General features: G+C 32.3%; 2 protein-coding genes, 1 non-coding gene and 1 pseudogene across 3 annotated transcripts; all 4 read left to right on the top strand.

Annotated features, from left to right (window-relative positions):
- The first annotated feature begins 1,892 nt into the window (after nt 1-1,892).
- On the top strand, nt 1,893-5,900 carry LOC107958406 (telomere repeat-binding factor 4). Its single transcript, XM_016894167.2, has 6 exons — nt 1,893-2,160; nt 2,812-3,017; nt 3,479-3,563; nt 4,614-4,697; nt 5,195-5,468; nt 5,566-5,900. Exons 1-6 carry the CDS (start codon nt 2,011-2,013, stop codon nt 5,595-5,597), a joined length of 831 nt encoding a protein of 276 aa, XP_016749656.1. The 5' UTR covers nt 1,893-2,010; the 3' UTR covers nt 5,598-5,900.
- Nucleotides 5,901-8,461: 2,561 nt separating this feature from the next.
- Nucleotides 8,462-10,075, top strand: LOC107958405 (glycylpeptide N-tetradecanoyltransferase 1-like; annotated as a pseudogene).
- A 2,322-nt stretch (nt 10,076-12,397) lies between these two features.
- Nucleotides 12,398-15,858, top strand: LOC107958403 (eukaryotic initiation factor 4A-10). Its single transcript, XM_016894166.2, has 5 exons — nt 12,398-12,726; nt 14,101-14,170; nt 14,304-14,410; nt 14,503-14,933; nt 15,034-15,858. The coding sequence occupies exons 2-5, from the start codon at nt 14,103-14,105 to the stop codon at nt 15,667-15,669; spliced, it is 1,242 nt and encodes a 413-aa protein (XP_016749655.1). The 5' UTR covers nt 12,398-12,726; nt 14,101-14,102; the 3' UTR covers nt 15,670-15,858.
- Nucleotides 13,775-13,879, top strand: LOC121230185 (small nucleolar RNA snoR98). The gene has a single exon (XR_005928132.1). It is a non-coding gene; the product is annotated as a small nucleolar RNA snoR98 (small nucleolar RNA).
- Nucleotides 15,859-16,314: the final 456 nt, after the last annotated feature.

Below are 16,314 nucleotides of genomic sequence, written 5' to 3'. Positions count from 1 at the left end.
ATCAACGAATTTATATTTAAGTATCCTATTATTTTATCACCTAGCATGAGTTAGATTTAAAATAAATTTGCTTTAAAGAATTGAATAATTTGTTTATATAGAAATACAATAATATGCACTAATACTAAATGTTCCGCAAATGAAAAAAAAATCTATTGAGTTCAATATTTTCATGTTGCATAATCTCACGGAAAGACAGTAGATGTTAAATAACTTTTAAACTTAAAACTTTGTTGTATTTAATACAATATTATTTTTCTATTTAATAGTTAAACTTTAGTAACTTAATTTATTCTTTTAACATCAAGACATTCTAGAATTTCAATCAAAACTACGTTTCTTCAATTCATTCAACTTAATTATTTCATCATTTAGTGATGAAAAAAATAATAATGGATGTCTTCCAACACCAAAAACTGAAGGAATAATATTAGGTGACCAATTAATATCTACCTTTGCTTTATAATGCGTAAATAATTAAAGCCTCGATTGTCAGAAAATTGTGGCAGCAATGAAGAACTAGAAGCCCCTAAAACTGCATCAAAATAATCTATTCCACTTCCTATTTTGAAATCTCCCAATGTAACAGCATTACTCAAATATGCATCCAACACCCAATGCATCTCCATTTCCATCTCACAAGCCGTCCCCGTGATACATTGATTCGATATGTGAACTTATTGTGTATTTTTATATATATTGGTTAGAATATAATTTTTTTAGATATATTGTTATGCAAGTTTGTATATGTTTATTTGGTATGCAAAATATTGGAAAGTTATACTATTGTGGTTTGTTTTGAATATATAATTGTGTTTAATAGTTATATATTTGATGCATTTGAGAAAAATGTTGTAACTAAAATATTTTTACTTAGTGTATTAAATTGTATTTAAGCATTTAAAGTTATTATTTAATTTGAATGTAAATAGAACTATGTAACTAAATTTATGCCACTAAAAACAGTTTTTGGAAAATAGATTTCTAAATTTTTACCTCAAATACCAAGAAGTATTAAAAAAAAACATATTCCAAAAATTATTTTCACATCGAACAAACCTTTAATCAAGTTTAATTATATTGTCTTTATTTGGAGCAATTTAACCCTTCACCTTTCATTCTATAAAATGTGGTCATAGGGTTTAGTTTCTTTTTTTTATAAGCACAAACTCAAATTGCAATAAATAAGACCTTATAATTATCGTGATATTATAAATATCAATTGAGAAAAAAATTATAAAATTTAGACATGTATTAGAAACAAATATAAAATATACCAAAAAAAATGAATTAGGTAAAATCACAATCTTATTTTAAAATAACTCCAAGCCCAAGTTTCAAATTGGCTTGGTCTCACTGGTCAAGAAATGACATACATAATTTTATATAATTATTTGTATTATTTATAATTATTTATAACATTCAGTCCACGTGTTCCAAGCTTTGTTGCTTGCACATGTTCATAGGTTTACCGTATTTGTTAGTGTTATGTCAAAAAATAGCGGGCAAATAACGATGCTTGAGAAGAAAACGATTCATGATTTAATTTATTTGGTAATATTTCTCTTAATTATGAGATTAGAGATTTAATTTTCGTTGTGTTTTAAGTGATTAGTTATTGTTATCGACGGAGTCATTACTATCGATGTTGGATAATAAAAAATTATGATAGAATTTAGAAAATTTTTTGATTAATTATTTTATTTTTTATTAGCATTAAGTATTAATTTTTCATCATTAATCATTTTCTTTTTAATATTTTAGAAGGTTAATCATTGCTATTAACTGTGAATAAAATAAATACTAATAAGTAGTGTTAGAATTTAGGAAAATTGTTGATTAATCCTTCTATTTTTTATTAGGATAAGTATTAACCATTAACCGTTATTTTTAATAATAATAACCCCCCTTCCCCCAAGCAGCTACGTAACAACAAAGTATAGTTTCTTCTTGGTGTTTTAGGGTTTATAGAGGAGGGTGGGAGAGACACACAAAGCGAGAAGGGTTAGAATGGGAAACCAGAAACAAAAGTGGACGGCGGAGGAAGAGGAGGCGCTTCTGGCCGGAATCACCAAACACGGTCCTGGAAAGTGGAAGAACATCCTTAAAGATCCCGAATTTGCCCCTTTCCTCACTCACCGCTCCAACATTGACCTCAAGGTTCTTCGTTTTCTTTTGTTTGTTTGTCTTCAGTTGATTTTTGGATTTAAAATCGTTTTACTTTTTCCTCTAATGCTATGTTTGCTCTGTTTTGTTGTTTGGTTACAGGGATTATTTTGTGATAAGTAGCAATTTTTTTTTTACGTTGTTTTAATTGAGATGATATTTTACATCAAGAAATCTTACCTTGAGTTTGACTTTAGTTGAATGGTGAGAGGTTTAAGTTAAAATCAATTCTTGAATGTTTGTACAATGCACGTGGTTTGGTTAAAGCTTAAACTACTAAACATCTTACCCTAATTCATATTAAGTGATGCTGCATATAGCAATTTAAATTCTTAAAGGGAATAAATGTTTTGTTCTACATGATATCAAACATTTAGGCTTGCTAAAGCTTTGTAAGTATTTGGGAATTTGTAGTGGGTTCATTGCAGTGATAGGTGATATAAGCTTACAGGGGCCTTCGTCATTAAGAACCTAATGCATATTCATAAGACTGTCGGAACTCAACACCAAGTACAAAATATTTGTTAATTCTAGTTTTGATTTCCATGTAATTATTGCTCAGTTTTGGTGAATTTTAAGTTCTTCATAGCTTTCCTATGTTGTGGTCAACCTATATGGTTTTCTCATGTTTGCACTCATTTGCAGGATAAATGGCGGAATTTGAGTGTTAGTACTTCTACTCAAGGTGCCAGAGACAAATCAAGAGCACCCAAGGTAAAAGCCATTGTTGCTTCCCTTCCCAACACTCCCAATTCTTCTGCTCCAGTTGCGTTGCGTGCTCACAATGTAACTTCTGATACTGTTGTGGGTGATTCTTCAAACAACGGCATAGACGGGAAGAATGCTCCTAGGTTTGTATTTCTATTCTTTCTGTTCTCTATTTGAAAGACATCTGTGTTGATGACTGATCTTCTCATACCTGTGGTGTGAGAAGTGGAATAAAACATCCCTAAAGCCTTTTGGATTTTATAATGAATTTTATCTGAATTTTTTTTTTCATGGTTAATTCAAAATCTGAAAACCCCTCTATGTATGATTTTCTTCTTTACTGTGGTTAGCAGGTTTAAGTTGAATTTTACTTTTGAATGATTTCATAGTTTTTTGTGTTTTCCAAAATTGATGCTGCATTGCCTTAATGTGCAAGTTTAATGGAATTTCATATAATATGATTAGTATAGTCTCGCCCATTTATTTCTCAAGATTCAGAGTGTTCAGTTTGCTTTGTGTTAAGGTAGCTTGATAAATATGCTATGTTCCCTGCTTCAATATGCACTTGATGCTATTTCTCTTCTTTTTATTTCCATCATACCAGGTATAACACAATGATTTTTGAAGCCCTTTCAACCATTAAAGATACAAATGGATGTGATATAAGTGCAATTGTAAGCTACATTGAGGTGAGATGGGTTTTGTTTCTTCTTTTTCTTCCCCTCTTTTTAGCTGTAACTCATGTATATCGTATGTTGAGGTAGTTGTAATATCTAAATATTAGCGAGCAAATTGTGCTTCAGAGTTTAGAGCAGGATTACAACATGTTAAATTTCCTCCCAAACACGCAGTGGTACCTGAATTCTGTACACACAGGTACCTAACATTGCACTAGATGATTCGACTGCATGACCGTAATGCTAACATGCTGAATGCTGAAATTTATGTTGTTTTGTTTTAATGTAGAAGACAGGATTGAATAATCTTAGGTGTTTTCCCGGAGCTGGGATTCTGTAGCTTTCAGCTGATATCAGCTTGTATATAGAAATGTTAGAAACACTTTTTTTTGTTTTTTTTTTTTTTTTTGAAGAGGTTACAAGAACAATTATCAAGTACAAACTCAATTACAGTCACTACAGCCAATTAACTATAACTAGAATCAAGAATAAAAAGCACGACCGGATTGATAACTGGAATATATCCAACCTAAACCAGAATAATTTTGGATGGGCTCACGCATGGTGGAACTAACCAAAATAAATCTGAACTAAGAATCCCTACATGATTTACACAGGGTGAGACTGAAACTTGGGATCACAAAGTTCTTAGGGCCTCAACCTTGCCATTAAGCTAAGGCCTCATTGGCCACACTTTTCGCTTTTCGTAAATGCTTTGTTTTCTAGACCTATCATCTGGTTGTTGATCTCTGAAGGAGAGCGTTGTTTTTAGAGGACCTTTAACTGAATCCTTCCCAAAAATTCTGGCGTTTCTCCCTCATATATAGTAGTTGAATTCTTAAACTTCATTTATGAAAAAAGAACAGTGCTATAATTTGCTTTTACAGGCACAACAGATCCTTCTTTCCTTAAAATTGTGAAACTGGAATATTTATGTTTTATCTCGGTGTGCCTTTGTCTTCCTTTTGCAAGTATGTGTGTGTTTGGACCAGTGATCACTGCCTATTTATTAATGCATGTTTGGGAATATGGATACTAACTGGTTTGATTTACATGCTGCAGCAAAGGCATGAGGTTCCACCAAATTTTAGAAGGTTACTAAGTTCAAGGCTGAGAAGACTTGTTTCACAAGGCAAACTGGAAAAGGTAATTGTGACTCTATAATGGGTATTTCACCTTCATGATTGACAGTTTAGCCACTTTTCTCCATTTATATGGTCATTTGGAGTTTGCTAAACATGATGCCAAACTTGTTTCAACAGCTGGCATTTTCCTATACTAATCTAAACTTTGCAGGAAAGGGAAAATAATATAATAAATTGTTCAGGTTTTAATTGTTTTCTGCACATTCACATCAGTTGAACTGGATAAGAACCTCTAGACTGACCTCCAGAATTGTCATCTTATCTTGTTAAAGAAGACAAATTTTGACTCCGCTGTTGAAGCTCTCCTACCTTTTATGTATTTAAAAGATGACTATTAGCAGATTGATTCTGGGGATGACCTGCTAGCAACCTCGGGTTTTGATAATTAGTTTAGATGCAAGAATTTGATGTTGTATTACATTATTGAATGATTTAATGGAAAAGAGGATTCTATGGTGGATGCTGTATGCATCTTAATGTTAAAACCTTCCAATGCAGGTACAAAATTGCTACAAGATCAGAGAAGATACCTTGATGGGAACAGAAACACCTACCCCTAAACAAAAAGACGTACGCCTACGGCAGAATTCTGGTGCAATAGGTTCTGGTGAAACAGTAGAAGAAGCAGCCATCACAACAGCCTATAAAGTTGCTGAAGCTGAAAATAAATCGTTTTTAGCCGCTGAGGCCGTGAAGGAGGCAGAAAGAGTCTCCAAAATGGCTGAAGATACCGATTCAATGCTTCAGCTAGTGAAAGAAATCTATGAACAATGTATGTGAAATTGCACATTTCTACTCTTTTCTTGGGCATATGTTTTTTTTCCTTGTACCCAGGAACTTAATTATGAATTCTTTTCGTGTTCTTGCAGGTTCACGAGGGGAAACTGTTATTTTGGTTTGAGTCTTTAGCTGCCTAGGATGTAAGTGATAGTTGTCTTTTTCTTTATAAATTTTGGAATCTGTGTATGTATGTGAATTGTGAATCCATTGATCTTGTTCAATGAATCAATGCATGGGCACTGAAATGCATTATGACCATTCAAGATCCATGATGAATCATGTAGTTAGTATATTACAAGGTATTATTGTACAATTAGTCCGTTATAACGAGAGTGGAAATCAGTTTTGACTTTTGGAAGCAACATGTAGACAAGGGGAATGTACATTTTAGAATCATAATAATGAAGAAACTCTTTTAGTCCCATCCCATGGCATTAGTGATGAAAAGCCTACATTTCTATGGATACTAGGGGATGGGATCTATGATATTTGGGCGGAATGTTGGGTATGCGTATGTGTACGGTATTGGGGTATATATATTTCAAAGTTATTTTTACTATATGTATTTATGTGGATTCTATTTAATGAAGTAACAGTATATAAGTTCATAACTGATCAGTGAATTATGTGATGCAACAATTAAAAAGTTTAATTTTTTATGTTCCATTGTGTTAAATACATCCATGTTTGAAAATTCTTAATGCAATTTTTTCTAATATTCATGTTTGATTATTTATTAAATACCGAATATTTTGAAATAAAAAATCAAAACTCTGGTAATTAAACGAGGATTAAGATTAAAATTTTATAAATTATTTTATAGAATTGTTGTTTCATTATTTTTATTGTTAAATGATAAAAACTAAATATAAGAATGATTTTAGAATACTGGTTTTAATAGAAATGGTAAAAATACATAAGTATTTTTGTAAAAATACATAAGTATTTTTGTAAAAATATAATTAACTTTAAATATGTAAAGTTAAATTAAAAAATTTTCAATTAAATTGGTGTTTGGTTAACTTACTACATGAATTTAGTTAAGGATTTAAATAATATAAAAGTTGATTCAAAAAATATTGCAATTTTTTTATACTTTTAATTTGTGCAGGTTAAGGGCATCATACATAATCTTTAAAAAGTATTGTTATTTTTTTAGGAGATAATTTATTATTTTCTCTAAATTTGTTCATTTGTATTTACATGTTTTAAATTTTTTTTTTTACTTAGTTCATCTTTAAATTTGTATTCCGTCAGTTAGGTTAGTACCTACACACTAACATCATTAGTTTGTACTAATGCGACACTACTAACTAATTTGGTGGTGCCACATGGCATATTGAGAGATTACCATATGGTAAATATAAATTTAAAAAATAAAAAAATTATATTTATGTTTTTCATATGGTGTTTTAAGTTGTGGCATACTCAAATTGACTAGCAGTGCCATGCCAGCACAAACTAATGATGTTAGTGCAGAGGTACCAACTTGATTAATGGAATATAAATTTAGAAACCAACTAAGTTAAAAAAATATTAAAAATCAATTAAGTACAAATAGATAATTTTAAGGACCAAATTATATATACTTTAAATGATACAAAATGAAAAGATATGATATATTAATTAATATTAATGATGTTTTATTAATACAAGAATACACTCACAATGAATCAAATAAATCTTTTGATAAAATAGTAAAGTGATTTTTAAAATTTATAAGGTTCGATGGTTCAAACCTTACTATTGTAAGTTTTTTTCATTTATAAAAATATGAAAATTAAAAAAAAAACTCTTTCTAGTAGTATAATTTCATTTATAAAATATCAATAGTGGTTGAGTACAATGATATAATTAAGAGTAAAATTAAAAAAAATTATTGAGATTCAGTATATTTTTATGATGGTAAAAATGTAATTTTATTATTTTAATAGTCTATATATTTATAATATTTAAGGGATTAAATTAAAATTTTATTATTTTTAAGAAAAAAATAGTAATTTTATTATTATTAATTTTAATTTTTATAAATCATAAAATAATTTAAATAAGAAATTAATTTTAAGGGCTGGGCCCTGCCAGCCTCAGGTTTTACCATTAAATACAACAAATTACTTTTCTAATAATGAACACCCAATGCCATCGTAAAACGGTTATAAAGAATAAAAAGTATTTAAGATTTAATTCTAACTGACTTGATTAAATGGAAATATGAAACATAGGAAATGACAAATATACCAACAATGCTTGGAAATTTTATTCCTTAAATTCTTAATTAAAATATTAGGACTTAGAAGATCGTCGCTCCGCTTACACGCTTCTTCTACTATTTCCAAATTCCCAATGCCCTCTCACAAGACGAAGCTTCAAAATTCTTAGATCTCCGCTTCAATTTGAGTTGTTCCCTGGAAATTTTTCAAAAAATTTCCATCTTATTCATTTTTACAATATCAGGTAATTTAGTTATTTTCTGTTTGGTTTTCTGGATTTGCATGGTTTTCACTTTTCACTTTCTAGGCCATCTTTTGTTTGATGATAACGCGCGTGCGCACACACACAAGTAAAAGAAAACATAATTGCATCATGATTTATCTTCAATATTCTTTGTTCACTTACCATAATTGGATTTTCCATCTATTTTTCCCCATTCAGTTGGTTTGCTTGGAAAGGGGGGAAATAAAGAAAGATAGGACTGGAAATATTATTAGTTAGTGTGTTTTAATATCTTGGATATGAAAGCTTTGTTCCCTTTTCTTTGAAAAAATCAAGATTTTATGTTCTCTGTTTGATCAAAACAAGAATTTCATTCAATTTTTTTATGGTTTTTCTTGGTAATGTAATAGTTAAGGTCGTTCCATCTCGTTTATGCCTTAGTAATTTACTACCAATTATGCAACGTCAAGGAAGCTTAATCAATCTTCGTTATCTTTTTTCATAGAAGATAAAGAAATGTAAAATACACATGTTATTTACTTTGACTTTCAGGCTGCCTTTGAAGTTAATTCATAATGGTTGATAGCAACAAATCTTCTGGTCCACCTGAAGAAACCCCAAGCCATAATCCCAATGGAAATTCACCTTCAGAAAAGAGATAACTGGGAAAGTTCAAGAGTCCCTTGGCCTTGAAAAGAGACACAAGTTTTGGGAATCCCAGCCTGTTGGGCAATTCAAAGACTTGGGAGACACTAGTTTGCCTGAGGGCCCTATTGAAGCTCCCACACCTTTATCGGAAGTCAAGCAGGAACCGTACAATCTTCCAACCATGTATGAATGGATTACATGTGATATTGACTCGGACGAAATGTGCACCGAGGTTTATAACCTTCTGGCAAATAACTATGTCGAGGATGATGAGAATATGTTTAGGTTTAATTACTCGAAGGAGTTTCTACGCTGGGCCCTTCATCCCCCAGGTTATTTTAAGAGCTGGCATATTGGCGTCCGTGTTAAAAGTTCCAAGAAGTTAGTTGCTTTCATTACAGGTGTTCCGGCAAGAATCCGGGTCCGAGATGAAATTGTTACCATGGCAGAGGTTAATTTTCTATGCGTTCATAAGAAGCTCAGGTCAAAAAGGCTTGCTCCTGTTATGATTAAAGAGGTGACAAGGAGGGTTCACTTGGAGAATATCTGGCAAGCAGCATACACTGCTGGAATCATTATTCCAACACTGATAACTTCTTGTCAATATTGGCATAGATCCTTGAATCCAAAGAAGTTGATTGAAGTTGGGTTTTCCAGACTTGGTCCAAGGATGACAATGAGTCGGACGATTAAGCTTTACAAGTTACCTGAATCAACAGTCACTCCAGGGTTCAGGAAAATGGGGCTACATGATGTTCCTGCAGTCACACGCATACTCAGGAATTATTTGAGTCAGTTTGTGGTTGCACCTGATTTCAGTGAACATGATGTCAAGCATTGGCTTCTTCCTACTGAGGGTGTTATTGATAGTTATGTTGCTGAAAGCTCCGAAACCCATGAGATCACTGATTTCTGCAGTTTCTACACGCTTCCCTCATCGATCCTAGGGAACAAGAATCATTTGACTTTGAAGGCAGCATATTCGTATTATAATGTATGTACAAAGACCCCTCTGCTTCAACTGATGAACGATGCTCTTATTGTGGCAAAACAGAAGGAATTTGACGTTTTCAATGCATTGGATGTCATGCATAATGATACCTTTTTGAAGGAACTGAAATTTGGGCCAGGTGATGGAAGCCTTCACTATTATCTTTACAACTATAGGATACGGCATACACTGAAACCATCTGAGCTTGGCCTTGTACTTCTTTAGGTATGTTTTATTTTCGAAAATTCTTGTCAGAAAGTTTAGTGTTGAGTGTTGATTGGTTGAACCATGGCAATCCTTGGTTAGTGTTTTAGACCCTATGTTGCTATATAAACAGACCTGTTTTTGTGACTTATTTTGTTCGGTAGACAATAGGCAATGGATGATCTTTAAGCCTCAATTTCTAGGAGCTTGAAATAGATGAATCTCAACATTGATTACGGTTTCTGGTTTTCTCAGTTGTTTGACGATTGTCTTCTTGTTTTGTCATCAATCATCTTTTCTGTATAATACAATTATTTGGTCTCTTTTTCGTCTTTCATTTATGCATTTGTGTAGTTTTGTAAGTCTGATTGGATAATCTTGGAGATCCTCTTTCGTTTAGTGGATCCAACATGTTTCGAGTCCTTTGCTCTGTAAACTCATGGACTTTGGGTTTCAAGTTGATGATATTTGGGCTTAATTCAGCCCATTTTTGCAGCTTAATGAGCATTTTAAGAGTGACATCTATTTAAAGATCTCATCTGTCGATCATATTATGTCGATCATATTAAGTAGGATTTGTATTAAGAAATAGGAGTTTAGCTTTTATGTAAGTCAACTGGTTTCAACACTAAAAATAAAGAGAGAAATAGGTTTTCAGTGAAAAGAAAGTATTTAACAGATTTCAGGTTCAGGTTACCCGTGAATTAATCAAATAGTTATTTTTTCTTCATTTTTATGATTTAATCAGAACCCTGTAAAATCTTATTATAATAATAATATATCTAAGTTACTTATTTTAAGTTAAAAAAGAAGTTCAAAAATTCTAAAAAGTTAATCATTGATTGTTTAAAAAATAAATGAAATCTAAATTGATGAAATAGCATAGGTGAATATGGTGAGTGTGATGTTGGATTAAACTTCGGTCCCCTCTTTTGGTTGCTTGGTTTAGAAGAAATGTCCATCGCTATCTGACTAAGTCAAATTCCACTAACAAAACCCGAAATGGTAAATGATGTGTGTCATAAAGCTGAAACTTTAAACATTATCTATTGAATTTAGACCCCCAAAACACAAGGTAATCTTAAAAGAAATAGTAGAAATCTACTCAAAACCCAAATTGCAAGTGTTTGATTATTGCTATTTTTCCTTTAGATTTTTTTTCTGTCTTGTAAAGTAAATTTGAAAAATATTGGTGGCTTTTTTTCAAGCTGTGGGTTACCTTTCATTGACTAAATATGAAAAGTGGGAATAGATACAAAGAATATGCAAATGCAAAAGCCAATGTTTTAAGGGTGTCCCATTCGAATTTGAGAAAAATGATTTGTTGTTATTTATTAACAACCAACCCCCGTTAATTGTAAAACTTTACTAAATCATAAAATACATTTTATTTAAGAAAATTTATTTAGTACCCTAAAAACTTCATAAATAGAATTAGGGGTTGACAAGTGTTTTATAGAAATAGAATAAAATATTAAAAAAAGATAAACATGCCTATTTTTTAAGTCTGCACTACCAGTGGAGTTTTTAGACTCTAGGAGCAGGCTTAAGGAATTATCAAATATCTTATAGCAATATAATAAAATATTAAAAAATAAATATTTAAGAAAATTTGCTCAAATTTTTAAGGTTGTTGTGGAAAAAAAAAACACTTATTTAAGGCATATTTATCTGGCACTCTAAATTTTTTTAAAAAGTCATTTTAGTTATTTATTTAATTTTTCGTCTTTTTTAGCCATTAAATTTGTATTTTTTTTAAATCACCTCAAAATGGATGGAAAAATTAACATTTACTAACTTTGCTAATATTATATACACATGGATTGTTATATGGATGACACATAAGCAATTAATTTTTTAAAATTTAAAAATTCAGAAAATATGAAAACTATTTTAAAAAATGAAAAAGAATTAAATTTATTTAAAAATTACAAACTTTTTTTTAAATTTTTTTTAAATTTAAAAACTAATAAAAAGCTAACGTGGGATTAATTTTTTAAAATTTAAAAATTCAAAAAATATGAAAACTATTTTTAAAAATGAGAAAGAATTAAATTTATTTAAAAATTACAAACTTTTTTTTAATTTTTTTAAATTTAAAAATAATTAAAAGCTAATGTGTCATCTATGTGACAATCTATATGTATGCCACATCAGCAAAGTTAACAAACATTAAAATTTTCATATAATTTAAGGTGATTTGATAAAAAAATATAAATTTAATAATTAAAAGAGAAAAAAAAGAAAAATTAAATAAGGGACTAAAATAACGTTTTCTATTAAATTGGAATTTACCTTTATTTAAAGCATTATTCATCAAAGTAAAAGAAGTAAACAGTTGCTTTTTCTAAAACTTGAATTATATAGCTTGAGAAAAGGTTAGATATTGTCATTTTATATATTTACTAAATAAAAAGAATAAAAAATGTTGAAATTGTGATTACCATATATTTTAAATTAAAAACAGATTGAAAAAGAGCAGGTTAAGTAACACAGAACATTAAAATTACAGATACGGTATTAACGGATTTAATTTCATCTTAAACTGAAGTTCAAGTCCTTAATTGTAATAAATTAAAAAAAGAAGGGCAAAGAGGGAAAATCAGGGGAGAAAAAGAAGAGGATGTTGGATTAGAAGTTAGATCGTTGTGGAAGCTAGTCCACTAAGGAGAAAGAGATATCTATCACATTAAAACCTAATAAAAGACAACTCAAAACGCTTTTATATTGCTGCTTTGCGTTTTCTATCAACACTTCTCTCCTCTCTCAAAACTCCGCGGCGCAGATCCGAGGAGTTTGGGAAACCCTATCTCTCTCTAAATATCAACCGAAAAAAGCTCAAAAAACTACCCTTTCTTCCCCTCTCTCTCTCTCTCTCACACACACGCACACACACTTCCTCTCATTCTCTTTCTTTCCAACCTTTCTACACTCCTTTTTCCCCATCGCTCCTACTGTTTGCATCTGCTTCAAGGTTGCTCTCTCTTCCCATCTTTGTTATTCTCTTTTTGTCTCTGTGTGCAGGGTGATTAGGCTTGATTGATTGGTTTTTCTTTTTCCTGTTTTGCTTTATTTTTGTTGGATTTACTTTGTTGATGTTAATTGGATTTAGTTTTACTGTTTGGGATCTGAGTTTGATCTGTTTCACTTGGTATGTTCGTGGGTTTTTGTTTTTGAGATTGACTAGTTGGTGTACAGGAATTTTCCGGTTCCTTTTTTTTCTTGCAAGGTTTATTCTTTTATATTTAGTTCGAGATTTGAGAAATTAACAAATTTGAAACATTCCTGCTGGATTTATCTCTAAAGAAAAAGAACTGATGGATTTTGAAGAGAAAAGACGAACAAAAAGGGTTGTTGTTTGTATTTTATGTTCCAAAGAGTACGAACTTGGAAGGCTTTAGTTATCCGAGCTTCTGTTTATGAAAATCGTTGCTTTTTGTTCTTATTGTGGGCAGATCTTAACTTAAAATTGTAACTTCCAGCTCTGGGGTTGACATCTTACATTTAGTTGAGTGAGATGATTGGCACTTATTCCCCGAGCTAGGCATATTATTGCTACTTGGTAATGGAAAATAAAAAAAAATTAGGATGTAAATGTTTGATGATAGTTCAGTTTTAAAGTTACTGGTTGGTGATTTTGAGGCTGATTTTTAACAAATGTGGTATTTCTGATCTGAGTTGAAAGGTATATATGTTGTCACTGTTTGAATGGATTACACAATGGGCCTAATATTATTATTATCTTACACCACTTTCTTTACAAAACCCTTCATACTGACCGAGTTACTTATGTCATAGTAAATTGAGGGTTGGAAACATGTTTACTTAACTGCTTACAAGTGATTATTTGGTGCTCCTGTGGACCGAGAGAGTGCCATCAGTATGTGTCTTTTGTAGCAATATTTAGATATTTGGTGATAACAAAGTGTTAAACCTTACTTTTAAGCACTTGGCCCTTAGTGAATTTTGGAGAGGTAGGCAATATGGTTTCTGGTGGTAAAGGGTTTATGATCCAAATGTCAGATGACTGTATGCCTCTTTGTATGACTTCTCCAAATACTAAATCAGAAGTTAATGCTTGTGCTTCTCTTCATCTGGTGTGCAAGTTTGGCTCTTCTGTGACATCTTTTTCATTATGGAAAAGCTTTGGCTTTTAATTCCATTAAAAACTTTCAACGCTACATGTTGGAGATTATATCTTTTGATGGTTATATACCGTTCAGCATACTGATTTTATCAGAATCCAGCCTTGTTGAATTGGCCAGTATCCATTTATATCTTTAAACTAAAAGCTGTGTTTTGGAGGTGAGATGAATATAATAATTTCTTCTTTCTTCCCTCTGCACAGTCATGGCAGGTTTGGCACCGGAAGGATCCCAATTTGATGCTCGCCAATATGATCAGAAAATGACTGAGTTGTAAGTTTCTTGTTTATAGACTGCATTCTTTCCTCCCTTTGCATATGTTTTTTTCCCTTTAAAAAAAGAGGGAAAAGGAGCTGATTGGTTTACAACGGGCTGATTCTTACATGTGGAAATTCTAATGGGACAGGCTCCAAACTGATGGAGATGATTTTTTCACAAGTTATGATGAAGTTTATGACAGTTTTGATGCAATGGGACTTCAAGAGAATCTTCTGAGGGGTATCTATGCGTATGGTATGTATGATGAAGTTTATATTTTTTTTTCCGTTGGTTGTTTTTGTCAAATTTATGCTGAATTCTTGATTCTCTTGTCAATATTTTCCAAGGTTTTGAGAAGCCTTCTGCAATTCAACAACGAGGTATTGTTCCATTTTGCAAGGGTCTTGATGTTATTCAGCAGGCACAGTCTGGAACTGGGAAGACAGCAACTTTCTGCTCTGGAATTCTACAACAACTTGATTATGCTATGGTCCAATGCCAGGCTCTGGTTTTGGCACCCACTAGGGAGTTGGCACAACAGATTGAGAAAGTGATGCGGGCACTTGGTGATTACCTTGGTGTTAAGGTCCATGCTTGTGTTGGGGGGACAAGTGTTCGTGAGGACCAGCGCATTCTTCAAAGTGGTGTTCATGTTGTTGTTGGCACTCCTGGTCGTGTCTTTGACATGTTGAGGAGGCAGTCACTCCGCCCAGATTATATTAAGATGTTTGTTTTGGATGAGGCTGATGAAATGCTTTCTCGTGGTTTTAAGGATCAGGTTTGCTATTTCGCTTTTCATGTTCCCTTAAAATGATTCCAATTTTGGAAAGCACTGGTTTTGATAATTTGTGCTCTTATAACATTGATGTGTCTGTCAGATCTACGATATCTTCCAGCTGCTGCCAGCCAAGATTCAGGTGGGAGTATTTTCTGCCACAATGCCACCTGAAGCCCTTGAGATCACTAGGAAGTTCATGAACAAACCAGTGAGAATTTTGGTTAAGCGTGATGAGCTCACCCTCGAGGGTATCAAGCAGTTTTATGTGAATGTTGAAAAGGAGGAATGGAAGCTTGAAACTCTTTGTGATCTCTATGAGACCCTTGCCATCACCCAGAGTGTCATTTTCGTGAACACAAGGCGCAAGGTTGACTGGCTAACTGACAAGATGCGAAGCCGTGACCACACGGTTTCTGCCACCCATGGAGACATGGACCAGAACACTCGTGACATCATCATGCGTGAATTCCGCTCTGGTTCTTCTCGTGTTCTCATCACAACTGATCTCCTTGCTCGTGGTATTGATGTGCAGCAAGTGTCTCTAGTCATAAACTATGATCTGCCGACTCAACCAGAAAACTACCTCCACCGTATCGGACGAAGTGGAAGGTTTGGAAGGAAAGGTGTTGCCATTAACTTTGTGACTAATGATGACGAGAGAATGCTGTATGACATCCAGAAGTTCTACAATGTGATCATTGAGGAGCTGCCGTCAAACGTCGCTGATCTCCTTTGATGAGATTACCTTTTTTGAAAGATTATTTGAGGCAAAGGGTTTTGTTGTTTTGCAAGTCCTATTTTAACGTGCGCTTTTCTTGTTTCTTTTTTTTTTTTTTTCTTCCTTTCTAGTTTCTTAAGTTAATGTTGTTCTTAAAAACATATTTGACCATTTTAATGATATGGTTCCTGCACATTTTCCAGATAATGATTGTCCAGTTTTGCCCACTTCTTTGCTGTTGGTTTATCTTTATTTGGTATTCTAGTGCGGCTAGGGGTTTTTGGAATCTGTCCCCTTTTTTCCTTGTAAGTTATTCAAGCTTGGGTGGATTTATATCATGTTTGGTCACCGTGGGTTTAGTAGAGCTTAGTTGTCTGCTGCGCCTACCTTTGACCTGATGAGTTCATTGCCTTTCCAGTTGTGTTGGTCATTGTTTGTATTTTGTGTTTTGGTTTGTCTCTGAATAATTCCATTTTAAAGGGAGCTTAGGTACGCCAAACTCATTTTTATTATTTTCTCCTTTTAGTTTGTTGATCTTTTTATCATGGACTGAATTAATTGATCGATATATTAGTATGGATGCATTTAAATAAATTAGGCTAAAAATTGATTTAAATTGTATTTTTTAATTTAACAACCTGAAGAGTAGTCACTTCAAACTAA

This window comes from Gossypium hirsutum, chromosome A05 (assembly GCF_007990345.1).
Source record: "Gossypium hirsutum isolate 1008001.06 chromosome A05, Gossypium_hirsutum_v2.1, whole genome shotgun sequence".
Classification (NCBI taxonomy): Eukaryota; Viridiplantae; Streptophyta; class Magnoliopsida; order Malvales; family Malvaceae; genus Gossypium; species Gossypium hirsutum.
This window is presented reverse-complemented; position numbering and strand designations above follow the sequence as displayed.